This window comes from Phalacrocorax aristotelis, chromosome 7, assembly GCF_949628215.1.
Source record: "Phalacrocorax aristotelis chromosome 7, bGulAri2.1, whole genome shotgun sequence".
In the NCBI taxonomy this organism is placed as follows: Eukaryota; Metazoa; Chordata; class Aves; order Suliformes; family Phalacrocoracidae; genus Phalacrocorax; species Phalacrocorax aristotelis.
Genome location: NC_134282.1, coordinates 18250964 through 18269885, shown reverse-complemented (window position 1 = coordinate 18269885; position 18922 = coordinate 18250964). Strand labels below are relative to the sequence as shown.

The following is an 18922-nucleotide window of genomic DNA, read 5'->3' as shown; positions in this document are numbered from 1 at the left end:
TGCTGAACTTGGGCAGGAGAGCTCCAGGGCTAATAGTCTAGCAATGCTAAAATCAGGCATGAGGGTTCCTGATGAAGGAATTGGTCAGGACTGTGGGCAGCATTTGTTCTGGAAGGGAAGATGAGCATCCAACACCTTGTGCAATGCCTACCTTTGCCACCTTTTCTTGAGCAAACCTCAGCTCCACTCACAGGAACATCCTCTCCTGCTCAAGCATTCTAGATACTCTCTGCTTTGCCATATCCCTGGATTTATTTGTGTTGAGAATTCCAGATGGTGCAAAAACATCTGGACCATGGCAAAACCATGGCAGCTCAGAGGACTGCTATGCTTCCAGGGTTTGCCACTGCATCACTGTTCAAAGATAAAGTTAGGTATGCCCCCTTCTATTTACTTTAAGAACAGATGCTGCGTGCTGCAGAGGAATTTTTGTAGCCCTGTGGCTTCCAGGAGGATGTTGACAGCCTGGAGTTTGGATCAAAGATATTCCTAGGAAACACACCGTAAGATGTAGAAAGCGCTTGGCAGTGCCTAGAAAAAAAGTCTGCAATTTCTAGAAAGCATTGGGGAATTGCTAGAAAGTACCAGGAAATTTCCTGGAAGTGCTTTGCAATCCCTAGAAAGCAGTTGGATATTTCTAGAAATAGCTCTGTCATTCCTAGAAAGCACCTGAAAATTTCTAGCGAGCACAGGGAAAGGCCTAGAAAGTGCTGGAAGAAAAGCATGTGAAAGCTGTCTGGAATTAATGAAGCACATCAAACTGTTCAGAAAGTGCCCTGGAATTCCAGTCCATAATTCCTACAAAGATCTCTGCAATTCCTAGAAAGAACAAGGACGTTCCTGGAAAGCACAAAGAAATTCCCAGAAAGTAAGGGAAGATTCCTAGAATCCAGACTGAATTCCTAGAAAGCTGTGGAAAATTCCTTGAAAGCCCACTGAAATGTCTAGAAAGCACATGAACATTTTTAGAGAGCACTAGGGAATTCCTAGGAAGTGAGGGGAATTTTCTATTCTAACAGTTCAGCTGTGTTCTCATTGCTCACCGGGAGTGTGACAATTAGCATTCAGATTGGCTTTGTGGTTCCTGCATGTGACTGGGATGTGGTTGGGTAGGTACGTGATAGAGCTGGTAACTGAAATTTCTGGGTTTGTTGATTTGTGCGCTAAATACCAAAGTTTTATGTAAACAAAAAACCATAACATTTTTTATACATGAAACTTCTATACTTAATAATACAAATAGTAGACATACTCTGCATACACAGAGAGCATGTCTAGAGCCCAAGATTTCCTTTGGAGATCTCACGATATCAAATTTAAATATTTATGTTGTTTTACCATGTTAGAGCCTATCAGGCACCTAGTCTGTCTCCAGCAGGAGGAAGGACTCAGTCCCTTGGCCGTTTATAGCCCACTTGCTGCGACAGTGTGTGCAGCCTTCTGGGCTCCTTGCTCCATCTGACGGAAGGTGATAGGGCTGTGAACTCCTCCTGTTTGTCACCTGTCCCTGTAACTTTTTAAAGAACTAAAAGATTCTCTTAGAGAGTGGTCCTAAGGTTTTAGAGCAGACCAGCTGCAGCTGCCCTCCTTTGTAAAGGCAGCTGCACTGTCCTCTGTGTTCCATCTCTCCTGCTTTGCTTTGGCAGTGATCGGGCACTGCCCCTGGGAAAAGAGAGAGGGATTTTATGCTAATATGATGTGCATCCAGCTGGCTTTCTCCTCTGAGCAGCCAAACAGGACTGACATCATGCTCTGGGTGGGATGGTGGGAAGGACTGTGTGGGATCTGAGCTTTGCTTGATCATATTTTTTCTTCTCTTCCTCCTACCATTCCTGCAGAAGTCCCCTTCCAGCAGGCAGGCAAGGCTGCTGTGCTCATGCTGCCTTGCACAGCCTTTGCCTTGCTCCAGGATGCTTGGGCAGAGGCCCCTTTTCACCGAGTGCGCTGCCCAGGGGTGAACACCCACCCTCTGGCCAGCACCTGGGGTAAGGTCAGGAAGATGCAAAGCTTGTGCCTCAAACCTGAAAAGCAGGACTCCACTACCCTGTGTGTCCAAGGGAGCACATTAATCATTGCCTGGGGCATCACCCTAGCTCCATAGTTTAGGTTTTTTCTTGGGGGAGATGTCACCACCACTTCTGCTGGGGCTGAGCATTCCTGTGGCTGGGCCACTGACTCTGCCAGCAGCAGATCCTGGACTGGATCGTAACCTGTTGCTTGATTAAAAAACAGAAGGCTATTCTCTGTGCCTAAGTGGAAGATTTTGCAGGAAATGTCTTCTTGCAGTAGCCTTTCCAAGTGGTTGCATTAAAAATAAAAGCAAGCAGGCAAGAGAGGAACATTTTTTCAAAGCTTAAACATCCTGTTATATTCTGAGCCAAACTTCATCTTTTAGTTGCCAAAAAATATTTTGGTTTGGATTTTCAATGAATACTTTGAAGGATCATTTAGGCAATAAATAAGTAAGAAATAATTTGATTTTTTAGTTGATGACATGTTATTGTTGGTTGAGGTAGAGCATGGACTGGCTCCTACTGGGACTGGCTGGAGGGCAGAGGGGTTTGCTTGGACCAATGTCCTATGCTTAGGCAGGGCACTTGCTCAGCATTTCAGACACTGCTCACATACCAAATTACACAGCAATGCTTCTCCATGCTTTCTCTGCAAGGAAAACCAAGGCAATGGAATTGCAAAACCTCTCTGCTGTTCCCAGCATCAGGCTATCATAAAGCTGCTCTGTCTCCCTTGGATGGGGCTTGTTTAGCCTCAAGTTCCACCCCTCCCCAGAAGGATGCGGTCAGCCCATGGCAGGCTATTTATATGTGCACCTTTCTTCAGTAATGTCCTGTAACCAAAGTCCCTGACCAGGAAAGGCACAACAGAGACCTTGATTTTGTGCTATGGGATGCACGAAGAAGTCGACAGGGTGAACTCAGCTCTCCTTGATATCCAGAAGCCTCTTGGCCTGCTCAGCACAGAGCAAAGAGGAAGGAGGGACTCTCTGGAGGGTGCCCAAAAAGCTCCTTTCAGCTCCATTGCAAAATGATGAAGGAGGCTCCCAGACACCTTGCAGCCCAGTGTGGAAGGAGCCAGACCTTTCTTCTCCCAGCAGGATTTTGCAGATGAGGACAGGACCTTCCAGGGCTCAACCTACTCCCTGCAATGTCAGCCCTCCCGTCCCTCAAATGCCCACCTGGAGAGGAGACACTGCTTTCTCCAACCTCTGCAAAGCCTTGCCTCTGCCATCACCCTGCTGTGGGCTGGCCAAAGCCCAGCCCAGGCGTGAGGAAGGAGGGAGCCCTCCAGCACTTTCTCTGCTCCTCCATCCTGATAGGTCAGCCCATGGTACCTTTCCAGCTGTAGCAGATGTCACCCATCAGACATCCCTACAGGGACAGAGCTGAAAACCAGGAGAGACCGACTGCCTTTGTGGGGCTGGGGGTGCCTCCGCGGGGACTAACAGCAGCTCAGAGCTCCGGGCCTGAAGTGGGGGCCCAGCTGGGCTTTCTGGCATGTGCTTGTCTAAGATATGGGTCATTAAGCCCCCAACGAAGGTGAACACCAATGCGTGAGGGGGCTTGGCTTACAGTAACAGCAAGGTTTTCCAGCCAAAAATGGCAGGGGGTTGAGAGGAGGGAAGAGCTAGAGATGTTCCATTAAAAAAAAAATACAGAGGAAATAGTCTGAGAAACTGGGTGCACAGAAACAGCAGGACAGAGAACTTCATCATCAGAGGAAACATCCCCAGTCCCAGCAATAGCCCCAGGGGGCCTCACTGACTTCATCGCACGGGCACAGCTTTGACGCTGCCACCAGCGCAGGCCAGTGGTCACCTGCCCGATCAGTCAGGGACAAACTGCAAAACTTCCAGGCCTGCAAGGGAGACAGGCAGCAGGTTTCATCTATGAATGAGCCCATGAACTCTGCTGTCCAATGCAGATGTTTCCAGCAAATTATTTTCAGCTGCTTCTTGTTCATCCCTGAACCCCAGATTTCATGCTTAAGCTAAAAATAAAAAAGATCTCTGTGTGAAGTTAAAGCAAACAGAATTTGCCCAGGCCTACAGGAGCTATCTCAGCTTCTCCACTGGGAGGACACGGTGGGGAAACAAAAAGTTAATCCATCTTGGTTCTCACTGACATGGAATGGAGAAAAACAATTAAATGGGAGAGCCAGCCTAAAGCTGAGAACAAAGACACAGCACCAATATTTCAGGTCTTTTTCCTTCACTCTGAAGGGGAAAAAATTGCTCCATGCTTCATCCCTTGCAGGTTATCTTTGGAGGAACAATGTCCCCATAATTTCTGCTGACAATTAACCTCGCCTGTGCAGCAATTCTTCCCTGGATCACCAGAGCAGCTATTTATACCCTTGGCCAGGGATACCGTTACCACCGAATGACTGCCTTTCCCCTTGGCCAGCCCTGCACCAAGGTGGTAGGCTGCAAGCCCCAGTGTGTCCCCCTGCTCTGCTCACTGGGACCTGCTTCACCTGGACGCTTACAGAATAGACCCTCACAGTATAGACCCTCCACTGTCCCTTTTCTTCACTTCTTCTTCTTCACTCCTTCACTTGCTTTGTGAACACAAAGGAAAAAACAAAAAAACCCAGACATATGTGTTGCTTAAACACACGCAGAGGTGTCAGGCAGCAGGGTCCATGAGACTCAGTGCACAGGGTTGGGACTTCTGGGGTTGGGGTCTCCAGGACCTCTGATTAGCTGATCTCCAAAGCACTTGGGCAGAAACAGGATTTGCCTCGAGTCACCTCTCTGCAATATGCAGGTAACGCTAATTCCCCCCTGTGCTGGAAGACACCGATACCTCACCTGAGTACCTGCGTAGTACTTCTTCAGAGCAAAAACCAGAGCTTTAGTTGTGCAGCCAATGCCAGGAACTGGTGTAGAGACCTCAGAACAAAACTCTGGAACTGGGCTGCTGCCAGCTGGACTATTTTCCCACTCAGAGCAGGATTTCAGAGGCCAAGTCAAGCCAGTCCTGAGCTGGAGCCCACCAGCAGGGGCTGGGGCAGCTTCTCTTCCCAAGGCACAGAGTATGAGCCAGCCCAATCCCACCAGTGCTGGAGAAACACATTGAACCAGGTCTGCCAAAATCAGTTACCTTCACTGAGGGAGAAAAGACTGTTGCTCCCATGTGAAGCCACCCTGGGGAAAGATCAGCACCCCTAGGTGAAAGCCTTCAGGCCCACTAGTCCTGTCAGAGGTTGCAAGGAAATACCACAAGCCTTGCAGAGTCCTGCAACGCCTGTGCTCCCCATCTCCCCGATCCTGCCACAGCTGCAGGGCTAAGGTGGGCCTGGAGCTGGGCTGAAAAGCCAACCCATTACCAACACCAAGAGCAACAGGCAGGGGAAGAGCCCAGGGCAGGCTGGGGTCTGGCAGGAGTGAGGGTGGGGACACTCCAGACTCCAGGATGCAGGGAGATAAATGGCCATCGTTATCAGTGGCGCCCAACCTTCGTGTTGAATGGTGAGGAGGAAGAGCTTCGCCTGGCCCTGGAAGGAAGGGGAGAGATAGGGAGGGAGGCATCGCTGTAATGGGGAGAATGAGACCTACTGAGTGCCTGCTGGGGCAGAAGAGCAATGCCAGGGGGCTGTCAGTCCCCTCCTCAAAGACCCCTTGCCCTGGGAGCTTTATCTCCAACAGCTCCATCTCTGCCCCAGTCCCCAGCGTGGTGCCAAGCAAGGGGCTTGTACCCAAGTTAATGAATGGAAAGGGGAGACTGAGGACATGTCCAGGGCCTCTTGAAGGGACTCTGGGATCTGTCAGCAGCAGCATGCTTTTGAAGTGATTTATTTCTCACCAGGGTTAAGGGGGATGAGGCCCATTAGTCAGGAGGGAAAGAAGCATGCTTCCTGTCACCTCGGCCTCTCCTTCTGGCAAACCCAGGAGCTGCAAGTCCAATTAGCCCTTGGCAAGCACCCCAGGGGTGGGTCTCTCTGGGTGGGTCCCTCCCCAGCATCCCCAGACAGGCCCAGGAGAGAAGCACTTCCTAAGAAATCAGTGCTAATGAGCCACTGTGGCTAAATGACGTTATTTAAAGCAGCAGCGAAGCTTTCCAGGTGCCCACCATGCCTTCTCCAAACTGAAGATCGGAAAGCCAGCGGTAGCCTCCATCCCCCAAGCTCAGCACTGAGCTGGTCCCATGGTTACCAGCCCCATCTGTCCCCAGGGAAACTGGTCAGATGCCTTAGCATAGGGGCAGGATCCAGCCCAGGCTTTCCAGAGCCTTCTCGGAGGTTTTCTAGCACCTTTCCAGATTATCTCCAGAGGTTTCCTGGCCATTCCCTGGAAGTCTTTCTACAGGTTTTCTGCTGTATCTTCAGAACATTTCTAGGCTCTTCCTAGAGGTTCACTTGAACTCTCCTGGGGCTGTTACAGCCTCTTGGCATGTTTTTAGAAGTCACATATTGGCCATTTTCAAATTTCCCAAGTGGCACTTTGGCAGTTGAGCAAAGCTCAACACCTCAACCAAGCGCCATGCGATGCCTCAGGAGGTCACAGAGCAGTGTCCTTAGCAGCCCAACTAGTTAACTGAAGAAATATGTAGAGGTTAGAAAAAAAAAAATCACATGTACGGTATCATTCTATAGTCAGGACACATTGTATTGTACCACCAACTGTCAAAAATGCCCCATAGGAGGACCAGTTGTCCTGCTGTCTGGAGTCTTTTAAGCAGTGCCCCTGAAAACCAGCCTGAGCTAGATGCATGCCTCACTAAGGCACAGGACCAGCATCCTCCCAAGCTGTGGTATGGGTGGAAGAGGTTTATCCTTCATGAACTTATGGGGCCTGAGCACACATACCTGAAGGGGTGCCCACTGCTTGGGAAGCTAAGAAGGACCTGGGCGCTCCACAGCAGAGCAGAGCTCAGCTGGGGACATCCCCAAAGGGAGACCTCATCTACTGATACCAAATACACAAACAAACAATGAGCTGTTCACTGCATGCACAGCCTTCTTTCCAGAGAGAGGTGTGAACAGGCTGAAACCCCTGGAAGCTACTTACTGTGCCTACTCCTGCTAAGAGACACTTCTCAATCACAGAACCATAGAATCATTAAGGTTAGAAAAGACCTTGAGGATCATCAAGTCCAACCACCAACCCAACACCCCCATGCCTCCTAAACCATGTCCTGAAGTGCCACGTCTACGTGGTTTTTGAACACCTCCAGGGATGGTGACTCCACCACCTCTCTGGGCAGCCTGTTCCAATGCCTGACCACTCTTGCAGTGAAGAAATTTCTCCTAACAGCCAATCTAAACCTCCCCTGACACAACTTGAGGCCATTTCCTCTTGTCCTATTGCTAGTGACTTGGGAGAAGAGACCCTCACCACAACCTCCTTTCAGGTAGTTGTACAGAGTGCTCATCAGCCCTCTGGCAAAAGGTCAGTTTGCACTTGCTAGAAAACCATCCCATCGAGCTGCCCCTTCCCACTCCCCACTCAGCTCACAGCAACCCAGATTTGCAGTGCGGCTGTTGCCTCTCCTCCTTCACACTGCTAATCCATTCGCTTTGCCCTTTAATCAGCAGCCACCTCTTGTTAATCCTCTTCCAGCTCCTCTCCCTGCTCCCCTGGACTCCTGTCCAGGACACTCTCCTGAGCCGGAAAACACAAAGCCAAGACAGCGGATGCTTTTCTGTGTGCACTCTCCCTGTGGTGTCAATCCTAAACCATGCAGTTCCCATGTGTGTTTACACAGTGGAGACAAAACACAGCAAGTGGCAGAGCTGCGGAAGTGAGGACAGGCCAATTCCCAGATGTCCCTCCTGGCATCCCCAGCCCGAAACACATGGCCTTTTTCTTCCACAGCCACCAAAAGCTTCTCTAAAAATCTGACTGCCCAAGTGTAACTTTACCACGTGGCCCCAAGTAGCAGCTCAGAAATCAGCTCGGGGCTATTTGAGGTTTTCACATTTGCTTGTTGCAGGAAACATCAGTGCCAAAGGCAGAAGCGGTCTTACAGGCACAAGAAAATCACTTAGCACAAGAACCAAGTCTCCTGGATGGTGCCCCAGGCAGCACATGGCTCAGTGGGAACTGCTCTGTGCATAAAGACTTACACAGCAACACAGAGAACCAACATGTAGCCAGTGCCTGGAATATACTGGCTACCCTGAAACATTTGTTGTAGTATGAAAGGCTTGGCAAAAAGTCCTGTGAATAGAAGCAGACTGTTCACAGCTTGGCCAAGGCATCAATATAGGACTTCAGGTCCTTCTGAGCCAGCTATTCCCAGCATTCCTACTTGGATTCTAGAAATCTCTCAGCAATATCTGGCTGTGTGGCAGGTTGCTGAATGACCTGAAATGATTTTTCTCCTCTGAATGTCCTCCCCTTGGCATGGTATTTTGTAAGAAGACACAAGGCGTATTATGTGAAAAACACCACATACCACGCTGGTTGGCATCAGCAGAACACACAGGGTAAGGGATACAGGTACCCATTATTCCAAGGGAAGGGATTCCAGCACCAGAAAGACTCACATAATGGACATTTGTCCAGCTTCTGTTTCCTGCACCACAATACCAGGTCTCACTTTGAATGACTGTGGGTTTGGGGAAGTGATTCCCTCTTGGTTTCCGGTTTTATTGACAGTAACATTGTCTGCAGCCATTTCAAATCCCATGGCTCTGCTCCATGGGTGAACAGGTCTGGATCACGCTGAGAACTGTGAGCTCTGACCAGCACCCTTACTGAGACAGCATTTCAACTTTAGGGACTTCTGACTGAAGTCTAGGACTCAAAATTGGCTTTCAGTCCCACACCTCTGCTCTGTACTGCTTAAACCCTGCAGAGAACAAAGGCAGACCATTCTATTGCTATAGTAACATTCACAAAAATAAACCATCTGCTGGAAAAGCTCCCAGCCACTACATGCAAGATTTGTCTTCTGTTATTACCAATGCACACGAGCTTGTGATATGTTCACATGGAGCAAAATATTCCCAACATACACAGAATAAAAACCTCATTCCGTTTAAGTGCTGTTTCAAACGATGGAGCTTCCCCACCATTTGGCTTACAGCTGAGCTGACCAGGGCCAGTCTCTGGCTTGCTGGTGGTGCACCCTTTGAAGCACTACAGCCCAACAGGTGAAGGGCCGGCTGGGCCGACAGTGAACAGTTGAGCTGCATTCTTTCCTTCTGACTACTGCTCATTCCATACCCCTGACTGTAAAACCCCCCTTGGCTAATGATACACATCAGTGTAACAACTTGCATGTCTGGATTCACCCCATCTAGCCCTGTAATGTATTTCTAGCTGCCTGCTCACATCAGCTATTATGCTCATATTTGGTGAAAGCAGTGAAAGCACACAGAAAAAGGAAGAGATCCTGTGAAACAAAGAGAAACATGCCCCATTTCCCCATCACTAGGACCCAGAGTCCTTCTGTCAGCCCCACACTGTCACACAAATACCAGGATGAGCAAGGGAGAAGATCAGTGCACAGTCAGTACAACAGAGGTAATTTGGAAGCACACCTTATCTGGACAGCTGCTGGCAAGCAGAGACCTGCCCTCTCTGTAGCATCAGAGCTACAGCTGGGCCAGGCTGGAGTTGGTGACCTTGCTCAGCCTGAGTGAGTGCTAGAGAAAGCAGAGATGTGCACAGATCCCATCGACTCTAAAGATGAGCAGTTAGTCAAGCTTTGCTGGAGGAAGATGCAAGACTTTGGTCTAGCTTTTAACATTCGGGGTGAGCAGAGAAGGTTGTTAGGCTTTTTTTTTTTTCCTTTTAAAGCAGCAAGTTTTCTGTCAAGAGTTTTTAATATATTTATTTGAAAACAAGGATTTGTGAAAGAGTACACTAAATAGCATATATCTGTTCTTCAGCCATAAAACATGGACTATCAGCTTTAGCTCAGCACAGATTGGGGCTGCATGCACTGAACAGCAGATCTTGATAGGAAGGTCTTCATGTCTGTCTTTCTGATATCAAGCATAGTGTCTTCTTTAGAGGACATGATCCTGGAAGAATAGGAGAGAGAAACCAGAAAGCAAATGTATTTAACTAAGGCTTCTTGTGGTTGGCCTCACAGACTCACCCGAGCCTGCCACTGACGCAACATTTACAGTTTTTAGCAAGGAGTTTGTTTTCCTGCCCATCCACCAATTAAAGTGCATAATCTTTCCTCTTGGAGGCACTGGGACATGCCAGCCCATATTTGGAAGTAAAGCAACTGGGTTTCTGCCTCTCAGTGAGAAACTTGCACATCAGTTCAGGCACTTAAACCAAGGAACCTGAGAACTGCACCATTCCTTGACTGGAACAGATCTACAAGTATCATTATGTTGGGCTCAGAGAGCACCACAGAGCCCATGACTAGAGCATCTTTAAATTCTGCTAAGAACTGATGGGAAGACAAGACAACCCCAGAAAGCAGAGTGGTAGTAACTGGTCTCTTTCAACCAATCCTGCCATGCTGAGGTCAAGTAGATGACAGCTTTGTTATATAAACCACTTGCCCCTCTGGGACCATCTTTCATGAGTTGATTATTGCCCGCTCAGCTGTTGCCTGTGAGCCCACACACTGCTCTAACTCTGCCCAGCAAGGCTCTACTCAAGAGCAACTAAGCCTACAGGATTAGAGACCAGATCCAGTGCGACTGGGTCAGGCCTGATTTAGAAGAGTTGACTTCTCTTTTATTGTTGCCAAACTTTCAAACTGGGACAGAGCACGTTTCTGAATCTGGTGCAGAAGCTGTCAAAGAGCTAAAAGAAGAGTGCTGGGTGCTGGTAACTGCTTCAGCTGATCCAAGGAGGCTTTTCATTTATTGCGATTAATAAAGGTGACTGCACACCACACTGTACCTCAGGTCTTAATCATCAATGTACTCAAAGGGCTCTGGTGGTTCAGGTTCCTGCTCCTCTTCCTCGATCTTTGGACCGTGAGCTGCCACAGGTTCAACCAGCTCCTCCATATCCTCACTGGTGTCCTTCAGAATGATGATGCCTCCGATGGAAAGCTGCAAGACAAGTGCAGTGAGCATTAAAGCTGCTTGACTCTGCCTCATGGTGGAGTGTCTGTGACCACAGTGTTTATCCTAGGCCATGTCAGACAGCTCAGCAGGAACGCGTTTCAGAGAGTGAAGCATCTGACACTCACCCAGATCCCTGCTTGATAAGGGAATGGAACAGACGGAGCCTATTCAGGCTACCTTTTGTATTTCCACTAAGTCTCAGTTTGATAGAAAATGGCATCTGGATTCACAGCTTTGCCCCAGTCCCAGTCTGGGGCTTTCCACACGAAAACTAATTGAACTGTAATTGCTTTATAAGGCTCATCTTTTCAGGGCAACAAAGCTTAGTGAAGCCTCTCTGTGTAGCTGCCTCCCAGGAGGCTATCTAAAACAGAGACTAATCTCATCACCAGCTTCCACCAGCTGAGGAATCCTATTAGCAGAACCTCGTAAAAACAAAGGGGAATTAATTACAAAGATCACAACCAAACATCCTGGCAGGCTGAAGCAAATCTGCGCATCTCCAAGACTCAAACACAAGGTGCGAAGAGGCAGCACTGTGTCTCGCCTGGCTGGGATCAGGGCTTTGACCACAGCAGGATTCCAGCCTATAAACAGCATTTCAAAGCAGCCTTTTACTCTGGCGTTCCCCAAAGCAGAGCAAAGCTCCAGAACAGCTCTGTTTTGAGAGCCTCCTTGGTTACACACCCTAATCCCAGAAAAAAAACCCTGCACTGTTCTGTTCTCTTCAAAATCTATTTTTGGGCTGTTAAGGCAGGAGACTGCACTCCCCTCACCAAGGTCTCAGCTGCTTTTGAAACTGAAGCAAATGGCTACATGCATCTGCATATCAGCTGCATGAGTGGACACTTACTGGACCACATAGCAGACCTTCCCAATCCAAATACCAGGGGTTGGGTCAACTCCTCTCTTTAAAGAGTAGAAACTGAAAAATCCTTCCACAGCTATACTAAAGGAGACATTTCAAAATGCACCGAGAATTCCAATGCGCTGATGGAATTCCAGGAAATCCATTGATCAAAAATATGACCATTTTCCTGGGAAAAATATTACTTCTTCTGAACAACATTTTCCCATACAAAATCCAGCAAAAGGGGGAAGTCAAGGGTGTTATTCCTTGAACAAAAATAAAGGCCAGAAGAATTTGACTCAGGAGATTTAGATGTCAGGAGTGAGCTTATTAGCTTTGCAATATATTTGAGCATCTCATAGAAAAGTTAGTTAACCCCTTGGGTTTAATGCTAAAAGATCTTTTTCATTCTCCATCTGATAATCATGTGCTATCTCTTCTCTACGTTAACAGGAGATGAAAGCACTTTTCTAAGATCAGATGTAACTGAATAGGAAATCTGTTTAATGAAAAAAACCCCTCTGTTTAGGTAAACCCCACTGCAGGATAATAAAGCTCCAGCACAAATCCTATTGTATTTCACTGCTTTGACAATGAGCCTGTACAACTTCTCAGCCCACTGTAAAGATGATGGCTCAGTCTTTATGTCCCCAGCAATGTCATTAACACACAGAGTATGTCTGATTGGTTTCCATGTTGCAGCATTTGACATATATAGAAGAAAAAAAAAATAAAGCAGCATGAGCATGGTGAAAAAGGTTTGCAGCAGCTCTGGCTTTCCCCCAACTAAGAATGCCTGTGATCATTTGGAGAGAGGGACATTAAAGATCAAATATGACAACAGTGAAGTTGCAAATCTCTACAACACATTACAGTGATGCACCAGCTGTGAGTGGCATTCTCATGTGCACGAGGAACTTCTGGGTCCTTACACACAAGCCCAGCACTGGGAATGCTCTGTCAAGCACACGGACTAGGAAGGTGACACTTACTGGTTTGAAAGGCTGATATCGACAGCTCTCTGTCATAGTGAGAACTTTGAGCTGAGCAGGCATGACTCTGGCTGGGTTGTCCAGAAGCTGGAAGTTGGGTTCAGGCTCTTTTTTCTTTTCTTTTTCATCCTTCTTTTCAGCCTCATCCTGTGGAAGTGGAGGAGAATGTCAACATTCTTTTAATGGTAGTCTCTAGCCCTTTCACAACTCAGGAGGGTAAGGTACAATCCACTACTCTTAACACAGGCAGCAATTCCAGAGCATGGTGAGAAGTCATCCTCCTGCTGAGGAACAAGCTAACACATATCTATCAGCTGGCCCAGGCAATGCCAGTGCGGATATAAGTACTCTCATCATGGCAATGCCTTGCTCTTAACTGCAGGTGAAAATAAGTTCAGCAAGAGGTGGCGGTGGAACAGCTTACCTCTGCTTCCCTTTCTAATACTTTGTAAATACACCACTTTTTGTTCACAACTGAAGATTCTTTAATACCAAAATTAAGCACATGAAAATTGCCAAAAGCTGCCCCTGTATTTTCGCAGCTGTACAGCCGTCACTGACAGTAGCTCAACCAAAATTATTTGACCACAGTGACTCTCTAAGGAATTGCAGTTAAACCCTCCTTTACCAACAACTCAGCAGCAGAGGCAAGAGCTCAGAAGGAAAAAAACCCACAGCATCCTTTACATGCTTAAGAACACAGATCATGTTTTCCCTCTTGCTTGGGAACATCTGAGTTGCAAACAAAAAAGACTGCAGAAAAGATTGAAACAACCAATAGGAAATGATCAGGAACACCACCAATTGCATGGCATGTCCTGTAACAGCGACAGGACTTTCTCTGGCACAGTGACTGCTTGTGGCTGTGCAGATCTCTCTTGGAAGCTGTGGATTACAAGTCATATTACAAGTGTAACAGAAAAACAGGAAAGCAATTATACCTCTAAAATATTAGGACAAAGGCAAAACACTTGACTCAAACACAGCAGGTGGCAGCAAGCTCCCTTTTTACTATCCTTGTTTTTCTGCTCAATTCAGCCAAGAAAACTTTTCATGCATCCAGAGCATACATGCACACAGACATGACACGTGAATCCCTTCTGATATATTGCTTCCTCTCAACACCTGTACTTAACTCTAAGTTGTAGCAATTTTAGAAGGAACATGCATCTGTTCAGCACAGTTTGCTCAGTATATAGTGCTGTAAGAATAATTCACAGAAAAGTATGACAAGGAAACATCGATAAAGGAGCAAAAAGAAAAAAAAAAGATTCCACCTTGCACACATAAGATGATTCATGTTCTGAGCCAACTGCATAAAGTTCAGTGCCTACAACGTGTGGCTGCATTTGAGTAGGTCTTGGAATGTTATTTTATACATACACCTTTGATCTTATACCACACTCCCTTCACGTACCATTTGTATGTTTCTTTTTAAAATTAAAAAGAATTCTGTGACCACATTGCTTTTCTCACATAGATATTAAAGTGGAATCAGAAAGGTTTCTACTGAGCTTGTCAGCATAACTAATTTTCAGCTTACAGTTGTTCTTGGCATATTTGCATCTGTTAGCAGAGCACAAAATGAAGGGTCCTTTGTCAGGGTACAAAAGGAATTTTAACTGCCATATGTTTTCCAAATTATAGCAACCACCAAGAATCATTATCCAGCCATTTCTCTAACCCTCAGCTTGCTCCAGGATGACACATTATTCACAGATGATGATGACAAGTCCCAGTGACACATCTATGAGCTGAAAGAAATCATCAGAGGACCAAAGCAATCACCATAACTACTGAGAAGCGTATGGATCCTGTGCTCAAAGCTCAGCTGGTTCTGAGCTGGGTGTGGATAAACATTTGCATTTTGATAGATGGGCAAAGCACATAAGAGATTGCTGCCAAAAAGGTCAACATTTCAGAATAGGGGGTTAAGCATGTGCAAAACCAGAAAGTTTAAACTCTTCAGTGCTCTCAACTGAATTAGACACCAAGCAACTGCTACAACACTGAGTCCTTTTCAAAAGGTCAGATGTACCAAGGACATAAAATTACTGAGACTTTTTCCACATTAATAAGAAAAGTACATGGATAAGAGAGAAAATTTCCTTGGTATAGAAATAGCAGGCAGTGTAATAATGCACAAAAGTTTCATGCAGTTAAAGGCACACACATTTTTCAAAACGAGCTTCTGCCTTTAAGGAAGTCGGTTACCTGACAACATTGAGGAAGATTTATTTCTCAGAAATAATGGGTTCATAAACAATACCACCTCTTGCCTTTAACAGTGCACACACATACACAGAATAAAGATGCTAACCAGAATATGCAGCACACTGAAACGTATGTTAATGCCTTGCTCAGACTAACACAGGTGGCAGGGGGGACAGCATTAAGTGGGTGCCAGCTTTCATGACACACCTTCCACATTTATAAGGGGGGGAAGAAGACATTTAAGTTTCAGTGTTCAAACCCACCACTTCCATCTTCTCCTCTTCCTTTTTCTCTTTCTCCTTCTCCTTCTCCTTCTTCTTGGCTTTTGCGGTGATGGACAGCACAGCAGTGGAAACCTGGATATGTAAACAGACGAAGCATTCAGTGTGACTGCAACACTGGATGCCATGATTCAGCTCCCCAGATCGGGGAACAGAGGGAAATCAATGTTAGGACAGTTCTCAGTGCAGGTGTCGGTAAGATCAATTCCACTTCCTACCCACTGCTCTGTGTAAGAGACAAATACACCACTGTCAAAGCAAATAAATGGCACAAATGGGACAAAAAAATGCCACGAATGCAGACTGGGTCCAGCCACTTATGCAGAAGGAGAGCAAACTCCCTGATTTAGAGATTAAGCATTATTGTCTGGGTCTCTATATGAGAGATTTCTGTATTTATTTTTAACAGCGTAACAAATGGAATTCTTGTTACAGGACAACCCGTTGCCACAGTCTCCAAGGGAAAGGACTAGGGAAGTGGTTGTGTCCCTGTACTCGGCACTGGTGAGGCCACACCTCAAATACTGTGTTCAGTTTCGGGCCCCTCAGCACAAGAAGAACACAGAGGTGCAGGAGCATGTCCACAGAAGGGCAATGAACCTGGTGAAAGGTCTGGAGAACAAGCCTTATGAGGAGCGGCTGAGGGACCTGGGGTTGTTTTAGCCTGGAGGAGGCTGAGGGGAGACCGTATCGCTCTCTACAACTACCTGAAAGGAGGTTGTAGTGAGGAAGGTGTTGGTCTCTTCTCCCAAGTTACTAGCAATAGGATGAGAGGAAATGGCCTCAAGTTGTGTCAGGGGAGGTTTAGATTGGATATTAGGAAAAATTTCTTTACTGAAAAAGTGGTCAGGCACTGGCACAGGCTGCCCAGAGAGGTGGTGGAGTCACCATCCCTGGAGGTGTTCAAAAACCATGTAGACGTGGCACTTCAGGACATGGTTTAGGAGGCATGGGGGTGTTGGGTTGGTGGTTGGACTTGGTGATCCTCGAGGTCTTTTCTAACCTTAATGACTCTATGATTCTATGAAACGTGTATAGATACTCTTTAGAATGACCTAAAGCTGTTCCACTGTCCTAATCAGACAGCTGCATTTCTCATTGATATAAAGAAGTGGATATGCAAAATGCCCACGGAGGATCCCTTAGGAGTCTTTGGCATTCCTGAGCCAGAAAGTACCCAGGAGCAACAATTGAATGCAAGAATTCAGCATGTCTCCCTTCCAGTGAGCCCATCTCTCTATCCACAGTTAACTGTCTCTGAAAGGCAGTAACTTTCTGAGCTGGATAGGGAGCAACCGCATTTGCCATGTTGCTGGTGAGGCTTTCTAGGGCTAAATGTAGGCTCTTGTTACATTTTCCTTTTGGCCAGGAAAGTTTAAAAGAGAAAGGATTCGTCCAATTCCCATCCTGTTCCAAAGGTGAGAAAGCAAGCTATGAGCAGTGAGCTTTGCCTTTCATCAGAGTTCATTTCTGGGTTCCTTGGTGGCTCAGAAATCTGTCCTGCCCAGTATTCAATTCTGGTAAAACATTTTACAGTTTTCTCACAATGTCTTTCATCAGGATGACATGCCTGAATGTCTCCACTGCTGCAATTGCTCCCTAAGGGCTGCTCTGCCTCCTGCTGTGGTCTGCTCAAGAGCTTTTACCATCTTATGCCAGCAGACAAACTGCTTCTACTGTTGCCCTGCTTGTCATTCCACAGGTCTCATTTCTTCCTTTTCAATACCTATATATTCTCAGTTCCACTTACCTTTCTTCAATCCATGGGCCTGACAGCTATTATTCTAGCATATGGGCCCACTGCCCTGAGCCCAGGTACACTTCTGTCCTTCCACATATGACTGTTTGAAAAGTGTCCCACCTAATATTCTCAATGTTTGTACTGCAGTAGCGTTTCAAAGCCCAAGTCATGAACAAGGACCCCTTTGTGCTTGGTGCTGCACAAAGATGATACACACATACAAATCAGTAGGGCATGGAAAACAGTTTTATTAATTAATGCTTCTGCTTGACCACTGGAGACAAGGGAGGCTCCAGTGACTAAGTACACAGCAGTCCTATGCCATGATCAGCAACAGGCCCAGGCACAGCAGGAAAAAATAGCTAGAATTCTCTTTCAGAGACAACAGTGCCTGCCAATTTTTCTTTCGCTCTTCAGATTCCCTGTTAGTGCCACCAAAGTCAATGTTTATACTAATAGGGAAAAGGGGTTAGTCATTACAATATAGAAAGCTAACCCAAATACCTTTTCTTTCTCCTTTTCCTTTGGTACTTCAAGAGGTGGGGGGTAGGCAAATGTGGACGGCTTACAGTTGGACTTATACTGGACTTTTGGCATCTAAGACAAACAGTTATAAACATTGTTAGAGAGAAGAAAAGCAGGGGGAAAAAAATCCACAGCAGAATAATTACTTTAGCTTCATTTTCCTTCCAGCAGAGACAAACCCAGATCCTCTGAAGAATACAAGCTTCCCCTTCTCCCCTTCCGGAAGCTGAGAAACTGTTATCAGTGGCAACAGTTCAACTAGAACAATGTTATTTAATTATTCAATAATTTGACTCTGGCAAGTGCTCCTAGCCTTCTCCATACACTCCACACTATTCACACCATGCTTTGTTTTCGTTGTTTCAAAGCTTTTGTGGTTTTGATGTCGTTGCTGTGCCTGCTCGTATTAACATAAAATTGGTTTAAGATCTAAGTGAAGATCTGCTCTGTCAATGCACAGGGGGCAAAGCAAGCACTGCCTGACATTCACCTCTTGCAAAAGGACAGTACATTTTGCGGGTAGGTTACCAATGTCAATCTCTTACTCTCAGGTACTTAAGCAAGGGCAGAAAGCATCTTTTGCCACCCAATCCAAATTCTTAAACTGAACTAATTTCTGCAGTATCTCAGCTCTCTTCCTTTATGACACATGACAGAGCAACAGCAGAACAGGGGCTGCTCTGAGGAAGCAAGGTGGGTGTGGTGCAGTGCATAACATACATCCAGCCTGTAGCCGGCTTTAGTATGCATGCCATTTTACACAACATAACCTCACCTACAGCTGTTTGGGCTCTCTGGAAACTCTCAGGGATGGGGAGAGGGAGTCAAGATGGCAGTACAGCCAAGCAGACAAAAAGGTGTTGAGCCGATCATTGCCGGGCAGGGGTGGTGGTGCAGAGACAAGCAGTGATGCAACCCCTGTGAAGTTTTTGGCGGGGCGGGGCAGGGAAGGCATTTTCATGCAAACCCCTCTCTTCAAACAGAGTGAAAATTTTGAGCTGTGTATAGACTGACTCTATGCTCAGCCCAAGACAGGTGGAGAAGAGCAACCTAGAGCCATAAAGTTTTGGTCCAGTGCCTGCAATCCAGCAAGCTGGCTCAGTCCCACAGAGGGACTCTGAGAGCAGCCCAGCTCTATGCATGCTATCTGCATTGCAGAATAAGCCTGCAGCAGTGATGGGATGGGGCTGCACATGCCTGCCCTGCCATATTCAAAAGCTTTTTTGTGGAAGTTACTAGCTCAGTTCATCAGCACAGGAGACCCAGCACGGTACACAGCTTGCAGGGGCCATATCAAAGCTGATCGGCTGGA

At 46.7% G+C, this 18922-nt stretch overlaps 1 protein-coding gene across 1 annotated transcript in view; it reads right to left on the bottom strand.

Moving 5' to 3' along the window:
- Window positions 1-9773: 9773 nt before the first annotated feature.
- The window catches only part of PSMD1 (proteasome 26S subunit, non-ATPase 1), a 76126-nt gene continuing 66977 nt past the window's right edge, over window positions 9774-18922 (bottom strand). Inside the window, exons 21-25 of the mRNA XM_075099053.1 lie at window positions 17590-17682; window positions 15327-15419; window positions 12850-12996; window positions 10838-10992; window positions 9774-9993 (exon numbers count right to left, since the gene is read on the bottom strand). Of these exons, the coding sequence (XP_074955154.1) occupies window positions 10846-10992; window positions 12850-12996; window positions 15327-15419; window positions 17590-17682 (480 nt within the window). The 3' untranslated portion in view covers window positions 9774-9993; window positions 10838-10845. The remainder of the gene's footprint in view (window positions 9994-10837; window positions 10993-12849; window positions 12997-15326; window positions 15420-17589; window positions 17683-18922) is intronic.